The sequence below is a fragment of the Lissotriton vulgaris genome, chromosome 4_1 (assembly GCF_964263255.1).
Source record: "Lissotriton vulgaris chromosome 4_1, aLisVul1.2, whole genome shotgun sequence".
Taxonomy (NCBI): Eukaryota; Metazoa; Chordata; class Amphibia; order Caudata; family Salamandridae; genus Lissotriton; species Lissotriton vulgaris.
This window is the reverse complement of record NC_141691.1, coordinates 1,987,073,979-1,987,092,918: the sequence shown is the minus strand read 5'-3', so window position 1 is coordinate 1,987,092,918 and position 18,940 is coordinate 1,987,073,979. Positions and strand designations below refer to the sequence as shown.

Here is an 18,940-nt window from a genome sequence, read left to right as displayed (position 1 = left end):
ATACGGTGAATTACAAAGTGCAAGGTGTAAGTGTATATGAGGTAGCACACGATACAGTTAACACAATGTACAAAAATCTACGTAAATATATGAGGTATCAATCGGTGCATTCCGGAAAAAAAGTGAGAAATTCCAGGATAAAGGTGTGATAGGTGCAGCTTACAAAAATGTACAATAGACAACTACAAGAATGGTACTAATGATGTGCTGAGAACAGGATACCAGTGCAACCAAGAAGCTGCATGATGGTATATGTGAGGTATCAGTCGTTGCATTCCAGGCATAAAAGTGAAATAGGTGCAGCTTACAAAATGTACAATAAACAAATCAAAGAATGATATACTGATACAAGGTACCGGTGCAACCAAAAGCTGCATGAAGCAGAAATGACATTAGCGAGCAGCCAGAAATAATTGAGGTAGCGAACTATATATAGGGTCCGGCATAAGGTAAAAAAAAATACGGCGTGACCAGTCAGTAATGGAATATTTCCTAGAGTATGCATTTACAAATCTAGTCCAGTATTCTTTTTAAGTTTAATATTTTTGAATTCAGTTTTTTTGTTGGTTCTGTCAAATGAACCCTTGCTAAATTTCAAATATTGTTTGTTTTTTAAGGTGCACCTGGATTCAAGTTTTATTTCTACCTTTATGCCTCAAAATACATATGTTGAAAAACATTTAAAAATGTTGCTGACTGTTTCAAACGTGCAATTAAGGTGCAAAGAAAATGTTACTGACTTCAGAAGTTCAGAAGATGGTCAATTTAGAAATAACAATTAGTCATTGGTGACTTTAACTTAAAATATACTATTGCTTTACTGAATAAATTGGTTTTATGATGGTTGACCTTTCCCTGACTGACGGGCGATACTATGATGAAAAGGGTATTGCAAAAAGACATTTATTTGGCCTGGGTTTATTTTATAAAAAACATATGATGCTTTGAATTCTGACATGCAAAAATGTCAAAAGGATTCAGCAAGGCAGGACAGAAATCCATGGACATTCTAACGATTAAGGCTTGTATATTGGCAGCAGAGAAGTGCCAAGTCAGAACTGAACATTTTCTAATGTACTTATATATGCAAAGTATTACATTAGGACATTTCCACACTACATGCTGTAAATTATCTGTTGTGTTCATAGTATTGATACAATTTTGATCCTCATTCTTCTGGTTTAATATTGCTTGACAAGTTAGACATGAAAGAGAATACTGTACACTTTAATTATTTGAAAATATCTTTGTCATGCAACTGTTGATTTTGACATGAGCAGGGCCATTTAGTAGTGCAAATATGCTAAAATAATAAAGTTATGTTATTTTGAACATGAAAGTGAATTTGTGAAAACTCAGGTTGAAATAGGATTGAGCAAAGTGCTGCTGCTGTATGACCATAGATGTGGGCTTGATCACAAAAATTGTTACAAATTTAGTGACACAAGTTATTTTACTATTCTCTCCGTGGTCTTTTAACTTAGCTCCCTCCACTCTCCTAACTTGTACTCTGTCTTGTTTTAATCATATTAGTCTACCTTCTAGTATTGTCTTCTTCTGCCTCTCTTGCAAACTCCCCTATTCGGTTTCCTTTTTCTCCTTCTGCCTGAACTTTTATTGCTCTTCACCGTATATGTTGAATATAATTTTATTTAATTGCTGCTAAATAATGTTTTTTTCCCCTGTAACGGATGCTTTAAATCTTGGCTGTTCTTTTGTTTGGGGCACTATTGCCTTACGGTCAAATGTGCCCTGTAAGGATGCAAAATAGATGAATACATTGAGGAAAATTAGAAAATGTTGATTAGGCCTATGCAGTATGTTTATTCTGTAAGAATGAGTGCTGTTTATTTGGCTGTGGAATCCATTCTTGACTTAAAAACATTTTGAGCTTATTGTAGAGATCATTAAACGTATCTATTGTCAACGTTTTCCTACTCATGAATATTTATCTTTATTTTGCAGACCTGTGGTTAAATAATGACAGAGAACGAGGCCTCCACAGCCAAAACATCACTAAGAAACTCTCAAGAAGACTGTTCTAAAGACAATTCACCTTTTCTGTTGGATCAATCACTTGACAGGCATGTTATTACTGTACAAATTAACGGGCTAAGCACTGTTTTAATGTTGCTCTTTGACAAAGCGTTCTATATAGTTTTGCATTTTATCCTAAATTTCTATAAATGGATGCAAGAGAAAGCATGTTTCCAGCTTTTAGTTTTCACAAAGTGAAGGGCATATTTTTGCTGTAGTGTTTGAGTCCCTGTTGATCATGTTTCCAATACAACACTGTTATTCTTGGACTGTAATGAAAGTGTTAGATTGGTGTGATGTGTAGCGATAACTAGTCACACGTTTACGAAATAAAAATCTTAGAAGGTAAAAACTAAATTAGTTAAATGGATGAACATTTAATAAAAAGAAATAATAAAAACACATTTTGAAAATGGGAATGTTAGGATCAAAAGTAATCAACTGAAAAGCAACTGATAAGTAATGGTATTCCGTGTTCTATGGGCGATCTAAAGAAAAAAACTGAAAAAACTCAAATTGGAGTTCTCCATTTAATTCGCAGTCAGTTATGGCTGTCCCGTAAATTCACAAGGTTAAAGTGTATTTGGTTGGTGTACCTTCTGAAAGGTTTTAATTTCAGATTTAAAAACGTTTATGAAATGTCTAAATCTTTAGTGTGGCAAGCCTGGAAAGCTGTAGTTAGGGCTTAAAAATGTCTGCTGCATTGAGTAATCAGTCTTACTTTAGCCTTTAAATTCCTGCCCAAAAGCTTAGAGAAAGAATAGCTGCTAAGTTAATGTTGCCAATGTTTGGTCTTTTTCAGGGAGGCATTCCGACTTTCCTGATCTTCAAGGAAAGGATTCTTTTTTTAAGTTCAAGGTTTTATTTCAATTCCTCAAATCATTAGGGTTGCCTCTGAGACTCCAGATTACATGTCGGTTCCTACATCTGTGTTCAGATTCATAAGAAAGGTGAAGTTCCATTTGTTCTTCTGGAATGCCTTCAGACTGGCAACAACTTCCCTTCCTTTGGGGTTTTTGGAGTGCTGATGAATGGCATTTCATAGGGAATAGCATGTTTTATTGACAGGACCCTGGTCCTCTTTGATCCTGTTAGTTGGCTGGAGACTGGTGCTACCAATCATGGAGCAGAATGATGAAATGCAAAAATTAAAACTAAGATGAATACTACTTTCTCCCACACACACTAAGGAAGTGGGAAGTCTTCTTTCAGATTGTGGTAAATTCTGTCCTTAAAGCTGGTCAAGTTGTATAGTTTACAGGGTTAATCAGATCAGTCCTAGATTACGTTCCTTGCACTGGTTTTTACTTTTTATATTTTGCATCTTGAAATGGTATTGCAGAATCCAGAGAGCAAGCGACAATTTAGTGACCTGGAAAAGAATGGGCATTGTGCAGTCTACATAAAACATGTATAAAGTCATCATAACAAGATATCTATGAATAACATAATCATAGCTTATATAAATATGAATATTTTGAGAAGTACTCAAGTGAAGGAAGGTTGAAACTATATGGATTGTATTACTCAACGGAGGGAGAGAAAGAAGGGGTGAGTACAAGTGTACATGGGTGAGTACAAGTACAAGTAGACATTTCTAGAAGTATCTGTGAAGTAATCTGTCAAGGTATACTATGTATGTGGGCTGCTGAATTCATATCTGTGCATAGATCGCCGCCTAGTGTTGGGTCCGGATGATTGCACATTGTTGTCCTGGAAGAGTCTTCGAAGTATCACGAGATAGGTGGCTCCTCACCTGGACTACAGCGCGCATGGGCATCGACTCCATCCCCGATTGTTTTTTTCCGCCATTGGGTTCGGATGTGTTTCGGTTCCCTCTGTCGGAATCGATAATTGTTCAACTTTCTTTACTTGAGACCAAAAGGTCTTTAGGACTCGCGTCGGTATTGTCTATCGTTCGGGTTTGTTTGTTCATCGGCTCCGAACCATTACTACCCTTCCGCGTGCTTTCGGCGCGGACGGGCCTACACGACGCTCCAGACTACTTCATCATGGAACGAAGTCCATTTAAGAGGTGCCCGGTGTGTGCCTCAAAGTACCCGCATATCGACGTGCACCCAGTGTGCAATAAATGCTTGTCACCGGACCACGACGAGGCCAAGTGTATGGCCTGCTCCAAGTTCCGGTCGAAGAAGACTCTCAAGCTCCGCCGGGCCGCAAGACTGCAGGCCCAGAGTTCGGCACCCCCTCCAGCGAACATCTTCAAGGAGGATGTAGACGACGACACCATCCAGAATATCTGAGACTCTAACCCGGCGTCGGAGGTCGTGGTCGCTCCCAGTGTCCCTCGGAGACATATGGTATCGTTTCTGCTGCTTTGCTTTTAAACTGCTAAATCATATTGCCTGCTGTCTGCCTGTGTGCCGCTTGGCTTCATTTACACTTTGAATACTTAATTTGCGCTGTTTTCACCTTGTTAGCGCGTTTGCCTCTAGCGCTCCGCTGTGCTCCCCCCTCCGCCTCCATTTTGTTTATTATTGTCGTCCTCGTGAGCCCGACCCGCCTCCCAGCTGAACCGCTCTCCCACTGACCGTAAACAGCGCTCCCCTACCTGTAGACGGCGTGACTCGCTCCTCTCTCTCGAGCAGGGTGGTCGCTCCCAGTGTCCCTCGGAGACATATGGTATCGTTTCTGCTGCTATGCTTTTAAACTGCTAAATCATATTGCCTGCTGTCTGCCTGTGTGCCGCTTGGCTTCATTTACACTTTGAATACTTAATTTCCGCTGTTTTCACCTTGTTAGCGCGTTTGCCTCTAGCGCTCCGCTGTGCTCCCCCCTCCGCCTCCATTTTGTTTATTATTGTCGTCCTCGTGAGCCCGACCCGCCTTCCAGCTGAACCGCCCTCGCCCCTCCCCTATCCATATATGACAGTTGTTCCTGCGCGCAGCGTTCACGCGCAGCGACCGCGCCCCAGCCGCACCGAAGGTGCGCCAAAGGTAAGCCCGTCTACGCCCGTCCGCGCCTGGACCGCGCCCAGCGCCAGACCTCCTGCCCCTCGCGATGCCCAGCCCTCCCACGTTACCTACGATGCCGCCACCCTCCTAGCCCTTAACCCCGGTCGCGCCCCCAACTGCGTCCAAGCCGCTCCTGGACACACCCATGGACCTTTCTCTTGCTACTCCTGCAAATTCATCGGCACCGACAACATCTCCGCTACGACCACACCACAGATTCCCGACCCCAACCACCTACAATGCATCCTTCTCAACACCCGATCGGTCCACAGACACGCCATTGACCTATGGAATCTACTAGACACCATCTCTCCAGACGTCGCCTTCCTAACAGAAACATGGATGAACGCCTCCTCCGCCCCAGACATCACCATTGCCATCCCTGAAGACTATAAGATCACACGCAAGGACCGCACCGGCCACACAGGAGGAGGAATCGCTATCGTCCATAAAAAATCCATCCACATCTCAACCAGCTCTGACGTCAACCTCGCCAACTCTGAACACCTTCACTTCCAGATCCACATCTACCCCAAGACCACACTCAGAGGCACCCTCCTCTACAGACCACCAGGACCCCGCGCAAAATTCAGTGAAGACATCACGGACTTAATCACCCCACACGCGCTCCCCTCCAAAGATTACATCCTCCTGGGAGACCTCAACTTTCACCTTGAAAAGAACAACGACCGCAACACCACCACCCTCTTGGACAACCTCGCCAACCTCTGACTTAAACAACTGGTCACTTCCCCCACCCACATCGCAGGTCACACACTCGACCCTATCTTCACCTCCAGCTATCATGTCTCCTTCTGCCACACTACGGATCTTCTCTGGACTGACCACAGCTGCGTTCACTTCACCTACAACAAGCCGAAACCCATCAACCACCCCCAACCAACTCTGCAAAGAAACTGGAACAAAATCACCATCGACCAGATCTCCTCATCGCTCCTCCTAAACACCCCAGCCCACTCTTCTAACCCAGACCAAGCTGCCACCAACTTCACCCTATGGTTATCCAACACCGCCGACATCCTAGCACCACTGAAAAAACGTCAACGCAAACCTGGCAGCAAGAAGGCCTCATGGTTCAACGATGATCTTAAGAAGTCCACGAAACTCTGCCGCTCCCTTGAAAAGGCCTGGAAAAAAGACCCAACCACTAGCACCAAGGACGCCTTCAAAAACGCCACCCGCACACACCACCAACTAATCCGAAAGGCCAAGAAAACAGCATTCAAGGATCGACTAGACAACAACACCCACAACAGCAAGGAACTTTTCAACATCGTCAAGGAATTTACCAATCCCTCGGCCAACTCCAATGACATCACCCCCTCTCAAGCCCTCTGCGACTCCCTGGCTTTATTCTTCCACAACAAAATTGCAGACATCCACAACAGCTTCGACAACCAACCCGGAGACAAACCCACCCAACCATATGCTGAACATTCTCCCCCCTTGAACACCCTTAACGACTGGAACCCAATCTCCACTGAGGACACCACCCGCCTGATGAACTCCATCCACTCAGGATCCCCCACAGACCCATGTCCTCACCACATCTTCAACAAAGCAGACTCCGTCATAGCCCCGCACCTCCGAGACGTCATCAACTGCTCCTTCAACTCCGCCACCTTCCCGGAAAGCTGGAAACACGCTGAACTCACCGCCCTTCTGAAAAAACCCACAGCGGACCCCACCGAACTCAAAAATTACCGCCCCATCTCCCTCCTTCCTTTCCCGGCCAAAGTCATCGAGAAAGCTGTCAACAACCAGCTCGCCGCCTTCCTAGAAGCCAACAAATCCCTCGACTCCTCACAGTCTGGCTTCCGTGGAAAACACAGCACTGAGACCGCACTCATCGCAGCAACAGACGACATTCGAACTCTACTGGACAATGGAGACACAGTCGCCCTCATCCTCCTCGACCTCTCTGCAGCCTTCGACACAGTCTGCCACAGCACCCTTTTACAACGCCTCAGAAACATCGGAATACAAGGAAAAGCACTTGAATGGATCACCTCATTCCTCACCGGAAGAACCCAGAGAGTCCGCCTTCCACCATTCAAGTCCGAGGCCACTGAAGTCATCTGTGGCGTCCCACAAGGATCCTCACTCAGTCCCACCCCCTTCAACGTATACATGAGCCCCCTCGCGGCCATCGCCTGCCAACACAACCTCAACATCATCTCCTACGCGGATGACACTCAACTGATCCTTTCTCTCACCAATGACCCCAGCACCGCCAAAACTAACCTACACGAAGGAATGAAAGAAGTTGCCGAATGGATGAAACACAGCCGTATGAAACTGAACTCAGATAAAACAGAAGTCCTCATCTTTGGTACATCCCCCTCTGCATGGGACGACTCTTGGTGGCCGGAAGCCCTTGGAAAAGCACCCATCCCGACAGACCACGCACGGAACCTGGGCGTCATCCTGGACTCCTCACTCTCAATGACCAGACAAGTCAACGCCGTTTCTTCATCCTGCTTCAACATTCTTCGCATGCTCAAAAAAACATTCCGCTGGATCCCCACCGAAACCAGAAAAACAGTCACCCATGCTCTGGTCACGAGCCGACTGGACTACGGAAACACCCTCTACGCAGGTACTACCGCTAAACTCCAGAAGAAACTCCAACGAATCCAAAACGCCTCAGCCGGGATCATATTAGACATCCCGCGTAACAAACACATCTCTGGTCACCTGAAAGACCTCCACTGGCTACCCGTCAATAAGAGGATCACTTTCCGACTGCTAACCCACGCACACAAATCACTCTACGACATCGGACCAGAATGCCTCAACTCACGACTATCCTTCTACACCCCCTCCCGCCAACTACGTTCTTCCAGCCAAGCCCTCGCCACTGTTCCTCGCATCAACAAGGCCACCATGGGAGGCAGATCCTTCTCATACCTGGCAGCTAAAACATGGAACTCACTCCCCACTTACCTTCGCCTTACCCAGAACCACCTAGCATTCAGAAAGCAACTTAAAACGTGGATATTTGACAAGTAATCCTCCTCCCCTCCCTAAGCGCCTTGAGACCCTCTGGGTATGTAGTGCGCTATATAAATTCTTTGACTTGACTTGACTACGACGCGGAAGACGAGGAGTTCGAGGAAGTCGTCGAGGAGGTAGGGGACGACAACGGGGCCATTGCCACCGTAGAGGATAGCTCAGAGGAGGAGCTTCCTCTACTGACTCCGGGGCCAGCTCACATTCAAAGGCCCAGGCCGAGGGATCGCCTTCGGGCCTTACCCAAAGCCTTGATTCCCGTCCCACGGCTCCGCCTTCCGGCCCGGCCACGGACATTGGTACGGCACCACTCCCGGTGCAGAAACCGAAAGTGAAACCATCGGTGTCGACGCCACCCGTATCGAAACCGAAAGCGCAAGTCGCACTGGTCGGGTCGAAGACTTCGGAGGCCTCGGCGCCGAAGAAATCCAAGATGGCCGTCGAGCTCAAGAGCCACGCCAAAATGGCCGATCCGAAGGCTACGGTGTCGAAGCCGAAGGCAAAGACGCCCGACGCGACTGCGTCGGCGCCGAAGTTGGTCGACGCTCTGAAGAGTCGCATCGACACCACGAAGGTCGACTACCATAAGAAGGCCCCGAAGAAGCGGTAGGACGACCCCAAGTCTCTAACTGCACCGCTTCCACTTGACAAGGCAAAGGGGGGAGCTGTGTCGGCTCCAAAGACTGCGTCCTTGGTTGCCGACCCAAACCCGGCTTCGGAAGACTCTCTCGAGCCGGTCCGTCCCTCTGCCTCGTTCACCAAGAAGGTCACGGAGTCCCTTCAGCGTATTCGGGAGGGGGCCGCGGCAGTCGAGCCAAAGGACACTGTGCCGCCCAAGCCTTTACAGAAACCGGCGAAGGCGCAGAAGCCGATTCTCTTCACGTTGCCGCCGAAGACGGCGCCGAAGGCTTTCACGGCGAAACCTGGGGCCGGAGTGCCCTTGAAGTTACCTTCGACGCCAAAGGCATCGTTGGTGGTTCCAAGCCCGCGCCACCAACCACTTGCGGAGGAGGAGCGTCGAGGTGATCATCAACGCCAACACAGGCAAGCTCTCTCTCCTTAAACGGAAGATCACCCCGGAACCTGCTTTGGAACATTTCCACATCCCACTTAAAAAGAAGTTGGACTCTGCGGGTGCTTCTGCCCCTCTGGAGCCTGCATCTCCACAAAGTCAGGAACTCTCACCCACTCATTCTAATGTTGAGGAGGGCGATGGAAACGATGAGGATGAGTGTGCTTATCCAGTTTACTCAGACCCAGAGGATGTGACTGAGCCATGGTCTGCCGGGGGCGACCCTGGGGACCCTCATTTGGGACAGGAGCCGCAACTTTTTGCAGCAAAGACTTCCCCAACAGAAGACTCTGCGACCTTTAACGCTCTAATTGAAAGAGCTGCAGCCAATCATGACTTCGATCTCTATGCAGACCCAGTTGACGTCGATTTTCTTTTTGACACCTTTTCAGTGGCTGAAAAAACTGTTAAGACATTGCCAATGCTCAAAGGGGTGTTAAAACATGCGCCAAAGGTTGTCAAGGAGCCCACCCGGGCAAGAGTCATTAATCCTCGTATTGACAAGAAGTACAAGGCAGCGCCCACTGATCCAACATATATCAAAGGACAGTTGCCACTGGACTCTTTGGTTGTCTCCAATGCATGCAAAAGAGCCAACTCACAGACTACGGGTGATGCTCCTCCCCCAGACAAGGAATCAAAAGTATTTGAGGCTTCGGGGAAACGTATTGCTGCGCAGGCAGCCAATATGTGGCGCATATCCAACACACAGGCGCTACTTGCACGCTACGACAGGGCACACCACGACACTCTAGAGACCCTTCTACAGCACTTGCCAGATCAGTATAAGGAGGCAGCTGAAATGTTGATTCAGGAGGGGAAGCTTATCACCAATGCTCCAATTAAGTGTGCTCTGGATGTGGCTGATACCGCCTTAAGAGCAATAAACACTAGCGTTCTACTGCGTAGACATGCATGGCTCAGAATATCAGGCTTTAAACCAGACATTAAAACTACCATCCTAAACCAAACTGTCAATCCAGACCACCTGTTTGGCCCAGAAGTGGATGCCACCCTCGAAAAAATGAAAAAAGACACTGACACTGCTAAATCTATGGGTGCCCTGCAGTCCCAGCAGTTTCGGGGTGGTTCCTTTCGCCGCTCCAATAACCGAGGCACCTCAAGGGGTCAAGCGTCACAATCCACGCAATTCTATAAGAGTAACACCCAATCCTCATATACCAACAAGGGTCGGGGTGGATACCGTGGCAACAACGTCAAAGGCAGAGGACGTGGAAATAACAGCTTCAGGTCCTCCACCGCCAGCAAACAGTGACTCCTCGTCACTGCCCCCCGACCACGCAACACCAGTCGGGGGGAGACTCCAGCAGTTCCTGCCCGTGTGGAAGTCCATCACCACGGACAGGTGGGTCAGATCTCTTATCCAATACGGTTATTGTCTGGAGCTCACATCCACTCCACCCAATATACCCCCAAAAAGCCGTCCTATGTCCGGCGAGCACTTGCACTTGTTGCAGCAGGAGGTAAACGTCATACTGCAAAAAGGAGCAATAGAGCTCGTTCCCCTGCAGGAAAGGGGTACAGGAGTTTACTCCCTGTACTTTCTAATTCCAAAGAAGGACGGATCCTTCAGGCCCATCCTAGACCTCAGACCTCTCAACTTTTACATTCTGTCGGAACATTTCCATATGCTCACGCTGCAGCAGGTTCTCCCACTGCTTCGGCAAGGGGACTTCATGGCGACTCTGGACCTCAAGGATGCGTACTTTCACATTCCCCTGCATCCTTCACACAGAAAGTACCTAAGGTTCACCTTTCAAAACCAGCACTACCAGTTCAAGGTTCTGCCTTTTGGGGTCACCACAGCGCCCAGGGTCTTCACAAAGTGCCTAGCAACGGTGGCGGCGCATCTGAGACGTCAGAACATCCACGTCTACCCCTATCTGGACGACTGGCTCATTCAAGCAAAGTCGGCCCAGCAGTGCGCCGACCACGTTTCCCACACCATTCACCTTCTGCACGATCTGGGGTTCTCACTGAATTATCCAAAATCCCATCTCCAGCCCGCCCACATTCGGCAGTATCTGGGTGCAACCATAAACACTCTGGCGGCCACTGCGCAGCCGAATTCAGTGAGAGTCGACAGCATTCAGTCGCTGATCCAAAGATTCAGACCTCAGCACTCGCTTCCAGCAAGAGTGTTCATGCAGTTGATAGGCATGATGGCCTCCTGCATCTCCATAGTCCCACACGCCAGACTACATATGCGTCCGCTTCAGGAGTGCTTAGCACGTCAGTGGACTCAGGCTCACGGGCAATTGAAAGACCTAGTGTTGGTGAGCGGTCGGGCATACAACTCTCTGCATTGGTGGAATCCACAAAACCTTTGCAAGGGCCGACCGTTTCAAGAGCCTGTGCCGCAGATCATCCTGACGGACGCTTCTCTCCAGGGATGGGGAGCGCATGTACTCCAATGCACAGTGCAGAACTATGGACACTACAGCAGAGGAAGATGCACATCAATGTCCTAGAACTGATGGCGATCTTCATGGCCTTAAAGGCATTCAAAGTACATCTGTGCAACAAGGTCGTGTTGATCCGGACGGACAACATGACGGCCATGTACTACATTCAGAAACAGGGGGGAACACACTCTCCGCAGCTGTCTTATCTGGCTCAGAGCATGTGGAAGTGGGCCATTCAGAGGAACATCTTCCTCATGGCAGAACACCTCCCAGGCAAAGACAATCAGATGGCGGACCTGCTCAGCAAGCACAGCCACCAAATGCACGAGTGGGAGATACATCCATCAGTACTCCAGCCGTACTTCCAAAGATGGGGTCATCCAGAGATAGACCTGTTCGCCACAAGGGAGAACGCAAAATGCCAAAGCTTCGCCGCCAAGTTCCCACACCCGCCATCGCAGGGCAATGCGATATGGATGAACTGGTCAGGCAGATTTGCGTACGCTTTTCCCCCAGCACCCCTGATACCGCTGGTGGCGCGCAAGCTCAGGCAGCACTCGATGACTCTCATCCTAGTTGCTCCAACGTGGGCTCGCCAACCATGGTACACCACGCTCCTGGAACTTTCCGTGGTACCGCATCAAAGGCTTCATCTCACACCCAGCCTTCTGACGCAGAGCCATGGCGACATTCAGCACCCAGATCCGCAACAGCTCAACCTGGCGATCTGGCTCCTGAGGTCCTAGAGTTTGGCTACCTTAACCTTCCTCCCAATTGCATGGACATCATTCGGGAGGCAATAAAGCCCACTACTAGAGTATGTTATGCGGCCAAATGGAAGCGGTTTGTCATTTATTGCGCAAACCACATCATTAATCCACTAGATGCTTCCATTCAGAACATCATCTGTTACCTGTTCCATCTGTACCAGTGTAATTTGGCATATACTTCCATCCGCATTCACCTGTCTGCGATGGCCGCATACCTTCAGAATAGACAGCACCTTTCACTTTTCAAAGTGCCTGCTATCAAAGCTTTTCTGGAAGGACTCAAAAGAGTCATTCCACCACGGACTCCACCAGCTCCAGAATGGAACCTCAATGTGGTTCTTACAAGACTGATGGGTCCTCCCTTTGAGCCACTACATTCTTGCGAACTTCAGTTCTTGACTTGGAAAGTGGCTTTCTTAGTAGCAATTACATCACTACGGAGGGTTAGTGAGCTGCAGGCCCTCACAATCCAAGAGCCTTTCTTCCAGGTTCATGCTAACAGGGTAGTGCTCCGCACTAACCCTAAATTTCTACCCAAGGTTGTGTCTCAGTTCCACATAAACCAAACAATTGAGTTGCCGGTGTTTTTTCAAAATCCTGAGTCACTGGCGGAGCGGATGCTCCACACCCTTGACGTTAAAAGGGCCCTAATGTATTACATTGATAGGACCAAGGATTTTAGAAAGACTAAGCAGCTTTTCGTTGCCTTTGCGCCACACCACAAAGGTAACGCTATTTCCAAGGCTGGTATTGCTAGGTGGATCGTGAAATGTATTCAGATTTGCTATGCAAAGGCAAAACGCACTCTTGCAATTCCACCAAGAGCCCACTCCACCAGAAAGTTGGGGGCCTCTATGGCCTTCCTTGGAAACATTCCCTTAGAGGACATATGTAGAGCAACCACATGGTCTACCACACATACATTTACTAAACATTACTGTGTAGACGTGCACTCTAAACAGCAGGCAGCTGTAGGGCAGGCTGTTCTCAAGACACTTTTCCAAACTGCTGCAGCTGGCACGGGCGGCCGCCGCTAATGGAGGGACTGCTATGTATTCTATGCACAGATATGAATTCAGCAGCCCACATGCCTCGAACTGCAAATGCTACTTACCAGTATGCATCTGTTCTTGGCATGTAGGGCTGCTGACATTCATATCGCCCGCCCTCCTCCCCGGCGCCTGTAGCAGCTGCAGTGTTTACATATCATTTCATGGCATGGTCATCATTCACTGAGTTCACTCCATCTCGGCCACAATGGCTAAAAAACAATCTGGGGATGGAGTCGATGCCCATGCGCACTGTAGTCCAGAGGAGGAGCCACCTATCTCGTGATACTTCGAAGACTCTTCCAGGACAACTATGTGCAATCATCCGGACCCAACACTAGGCGGCGATCTATGCACAGATATGAATGTCAGCAGCCCTACATGCCAAGAACAGATGCATACTGGTAAGTAGCATTTGCATTCTGCTACCCAAACATACCTGAAAAAAGTCTAAGAATCCATCATGGACGTTTTTTAACTAAACTCTCATAATTTATAAAAATGAGGTTCCTGATGTGATATAATCTGAAGCGTTGGTAAGGAGAGTTGGCTGCATTTTAATCTAATCTATGAATATTATATAGAGGTTCTCTTCTAAAGCGAGGGACAGGTTAAGACAGTTGAAGAATGGGTTTTAGGTATCTTTAAATAATGCCATCACAGATAATGCCCCTTCACAAGACGTGTGTCTGGATTGTTGTCCACGGCCTCTGATGGAAGAAGCTGGACAATTAATTGGTGACATTAGTAGATAAGGAGATGCTACACATATTCTCCATCAATATCTCTACATTTAAGTGTTCAGTTCCAGGCCCATTTCTACTTATAAAACTTTTTCCACATTTACTAAACTGATAGATTGCCATCACCCTTAATAAGATAATATATTCTAGCTTCCCTGATGGCAATGCTCCATTCACAATCATCAGAGCATATACATTTCGATTAAAAACAAAATGACGTCCGTCAAGAGTGGACTTACTAAAAATGAATACATTTTAAAAATACAAACGTCTTCAAAAGTTGAGTAGTGTTCAAAATGTATCTGACAATCCATATACTTTTTTTAAATTCCCATGATTTGACCTCTTGGTTTAGACCTTTAAACAATTAAATGCTTTTGCTAGCTGCTTTTTCCTGAGCAGCATAACCCTAGGCCCAGCTTCCACTACATGTGACCATTCTTTTGACCAGTTATGGCCCTTTCCTTTCGGACCTGGCTCTCTCACTGCGATGCTCCCGCCTCACTCCTGCGACTCTGTGTACTGTCTTCTGACTCATGCCTTTGCTCATCTTAAGCATCTTTCTATGTTTTCTCACCCCAATTTGCCGCCTTTTAAAAAAATATTTTTATAGTGTCTTTCTCCATCTTTACCCCGTTTCAGGCCTTTGACTCTCCTCTGTTTTGCTCTTCTTTTTTTTTAAAGAATATTTTTATTCGTTTTTGCATAGTTATAGCATATACACAATAGATTTTGCACAATATCTTCTCACTAGAAACAGTTTCCAATACAATGAAGTCACAAATACACAGTATTCTAACAGTTAAGGTCATACTTTTCACAGCTCGTCTTGCATTTATGGGCTTATTCTGAATCTGAACTATCATCCTCATTATCTGATGGTGGATCGCAGATATTGCCTCTGTAGGTATTCCATGCCCCCCAGATTTTCTTCCATTTTTGGAGGCAACCCCTGCTGCTGAACACCGCCCTCCATGCCATCAAGGTGGGTTTCTCTGCTCTTCCTCAACTTGTGCTATCTTTCTTTTAGCCATCATCATACCCAGTGTCGCCCATCTCTGTCCTGAACGGGTAATGTCATTGGGTTCTCATATATTTAAAAGACAGCTTCTGGATTCCGGCATCAGTGAAATTCCCTCTGATTGAGACATATTCAGCTATTCTGGGGCAGTCCCAGATGGTGTGATAAAAAGTCCCCTCCTCAGCACATCCCCTCAGGCAGTAGGGGTGATCTATCCTTCCTATCTTATGTAAAGTGCTTCTAGTATAATAGGAGCTATGTAGTATGCGTAATTGCACCAATCGGAGACGTGAGGGAATACCTGCTTCTTTCGGGGACGCCAGTGCCTCCTGCCACTCTGATTCATCAAACTCCCCACAGTCATGAGACCATTTTTCCGTTGGACCGGGTAAATTATTAAGTAGTTTATGGTAAATTAGGGAGGTGGCCTTCTTTGGCATATAGTCAGTCAGTAACCTATCCTCTAGGGGAGACGCTTCCGGGACTTCCGAGTCCGGTGGTAATGCTGTCAGTAAGGCGTGTCAAATCTGTATATATCTGAACTGTTCAGTGGGGGCTAAATCGTATTGTTGTCTTAGTGTAGCAAAGGAAAGTACTTCTCCTTTCTCCCACATGTCCCCAATCGTCGATATCCCTATAGCATCCCAGCGATGAAAACCCTTGGTGTGCCTAAGGTTCCCTAGTCATTTTGTGTTCCACAGTGGAGTAAACTGTGTTAATACCCCCTGCCACCCCAACTTTGCCTGCGCGGTATGCCAGAGTGTAAGTGTGTGTCACAATGGCTCAAACATTTGCAGAGATAATTTATTATCGTAAAGAGGAGCTAGTAAACCAGACTCCCCCATCTGCCCTCTGTCCGCCTTTAGCGCCGCTTCTGATTGTGGAAGATGTATCCATTCATTAATTACCTTCAATTGAGCTGCCCAATAATAAAGGTGTACATCTGGTAGCGCTATATCACCATCGTACCAGCTTTGCCTGTGCTATACGTGCAGGCTTATGGCCCCATAGTAGGACAGAGACCTGCGCCGCAATCGTTTTGAAGTATGTAGCCTGCACTGGAAAGGGCATATTTTCTAAGATGTATAGAAAGCGAGGTAGAGCCATCATCTTAAAAATCGCTGCCTTGCCCAGCAGGGTCAGTGGCAGTGATTCCCAGTGTCGTACGTCTTGCTTGAGGCGTTCGAGTGGTGGCAGCAAATTCCGTCTGTAAAATTCGTCAGGGTTAGTTGTGATGTGAACCCCTAAATATTTAAACATGTTTTCTGCAGTCTGTAGTGGACATCCGTCCGGCAGGCGTGGTGGCGGACTGTGAAGTACGTACATGGTGGATTTCGACCAGTTAATAGAATATCCGGATACCCGCCCATAGACCGTGCAGACATCCAAAAGTGTATTTATAGAACGTCCGGGGGAGGTGAAGTACAGCAGTATATCGTCTGTGTATAGGGAGATTCTATCTTCCCAGTCCTCTGCTCATTTGAGGCCCCTAATAGTCGGCTCCCATCTTTTCCATTCCGCCAGGGGCTCCAGTACCATGGCAAACAATAGTGGCGACAGCAGGCAGGCTTGACGTGTGCCCCTGGCCAAGGGAAAATCTGAGATATGGCCATTAGCTATGACATGTGCCATAGGCTTCGTGTACAACAATCGGACCCAGGCACAAAACCTTGGTCCAAATCCCAAATGGCGCAACACCGCAAAAAGAAAAGGCCAATGGACCATGTTGAACGCCATATGGGCGTCTAAGAAAAGTATCACCGCCGGCTCCTGCAGATATACCGCACGGGCCAGCACCCCGTGTAGCCATCTTAAATTTAGTGCTGTGTTCATGCCAGGCATAAAGCATAAAGCCCGATTGATCCCTATGCACTACTTTAGAAAGGTGCGGTGTGAGTCGTAGCGCTAATAATTTAGCTAGTATTTTGGCCTCCGCATTCATGAGGAAGATAGACCGATATGATGTACACTGATCCGTCGGTTTCCCAGGTTTTAAGATCGTTACAATGGTGGCCGTGCGCTGGCCCGGTTGGAGTTCTCCTATCTCCAGGCTTTCAGTAAACATATTTAACAGGTGGGGTGCGAGTGAGTCAGTCATTTTTTTTATATAATTCGACTGGTATGCCATTGGGTCCCACCGCCTTGACCGACTGTAGTGCTTTATTAGCTATGACCACCTCGTCTGCCGTGAGATCACCCTCTAATAATTGCGCCTCTTCAGGGGATAATTTGGGCATTTTAAGGCTTTTAATGTAGGTTAGTGCTTCCTCCTCCGAGATTGTCGAATCTGAGGAATACATTTTCAAGAAATGTCGTGCTAACATGCTTACTATTGTGTGCGGTTCCGTAGTGAGTTGTCCTCCCTCCATTGCTAGCTGCGCTATCCACCTGTCTCTCTGCTCCTGCTTATCTAACCATGCCAGCAGTTTACCCGCCTTGTCCCCTACATCATAAATTTTATGTCGTGTGTTAGCAAGTTGCTGTCTGGCCATTTCCAGGTTTGGAAAAACAAGGGACCCCTACAATTACTAGACTCGCTATACGTAGGGTATAAATATCAATGTGAAAAAGGAACTATAGCAAGCATTCAATTTTTACATGCCATCTTGTTTTAGGTGAGAAACATTTAAGACAGTAGCAACCATATATGTATGCTTTAAAAAGGTCTAGACTATTGTAGAAAAATATATATATTTTATTTTGTTTTTTGGTTTATAACTTGTTATTCAATCATTAACATCAGTACGTCAGATTATTCAACAGTTATTTCATTATATTTCATCACATAAATACACCTCAATTGACAAAGTTAGAAAAAGAAAAACACATAACAGAAGACAAAAAAATGTTTTTGTATATTGAGGATATGGTCGATGTTCTATTGAGGTAGGCAATGCAGAGGATAGAAGCTACGCGCGTTTCGGCAAACTGCCTTCATCAGGGGACCGTCATTTGCAACAATATTTAAATAAATAACACTAAAAGAAAAAAATACAAGAAAACGCACATAAAAAATGCATAGGTTGCTACTTTATACAAAGAAATGACACCTAACAACATGGTTCATAATTTCAAAAATTCTTTTCAATAGTCTATTTTTAATTTAGCAGCTAAGTATCTTACATTTATTTCAAAAGACAATACTTATACTCTACATAACTTCATTAATAATTGAGAAAATCATTTTATACGAACAGATCACATATTATTGTCTCTATAAAAATCTAATGATTCTAGATAGCTTTATATTTCATGCAGAACTTTAGCATGTATTGATCAGGATTTATTTAACGAAAGAGACCGTTATGAAAAAGTGAAACCGAGTATATATAAATAGAAGAAGAAATAGAAATAAAAAAGTTAAACCCACATGAATGAAGAAAAAGTTAAGAAATCGTTAAAAAAAGGGAATTTAAAACAACCAAAGTCTATTGTTTTCTTCCCTAACTGCTGGACAATTTTTCATTCAAATACTATACTTTAGTTGGTATTTTATCAATTATCCTTTGGCTTTCGCTCGTACTGTATATTTGAACCTTTCAAAATGGAATTATTTAAATATTACTTACTAGAAAGATTCTCGACAACCATCCCTATTTCAAAGGTATGTAGGTAGGGCGGTGTAGTAATAAAAGGCTTCCCTTAAAATGGACCTTATGTGATTAGAGGGGAACCTTCATAGACAAGGAAGGAAGGAATACAACATTCTCTATTATTTATGGTCGAGAAAACACCAGTAAAACAGTTGGGTAAAAGCAGGGAAAGGTATTTATTTCATAGCTCCTATTTCCTATATAGCATGATGGTAACATAA

General features: G+C 46.1%; 1 protein-coding gene across 1 annotated transcript in view; it reads left to right on the top strand.

Annotated features, from left to right (window-relative positions):
• The window catches only part of TOP1MT (DNA topoisomerase I mitochondrial), a 1,598,136-nt gene that overhangs the window by 33,850 nt on the left and 1,545,346 nt on the right, over nucleotides 1-18,940 (top strand). Inside the window, exon 2 of the mRNA XM_086966300.1 lies at nucleotides 1,966-2,084. Within this exon, the coding sequence (XP_086822426.1) occupies nucleotides 1,981-2,084 (104 nt within the window). The 5' untranslated portion in view covers nucleotides 1,966-1,980. The remainder of the gene's footprint in view (nucleotides 1-1,965; nucleotides 2,085-18,940) is intronic.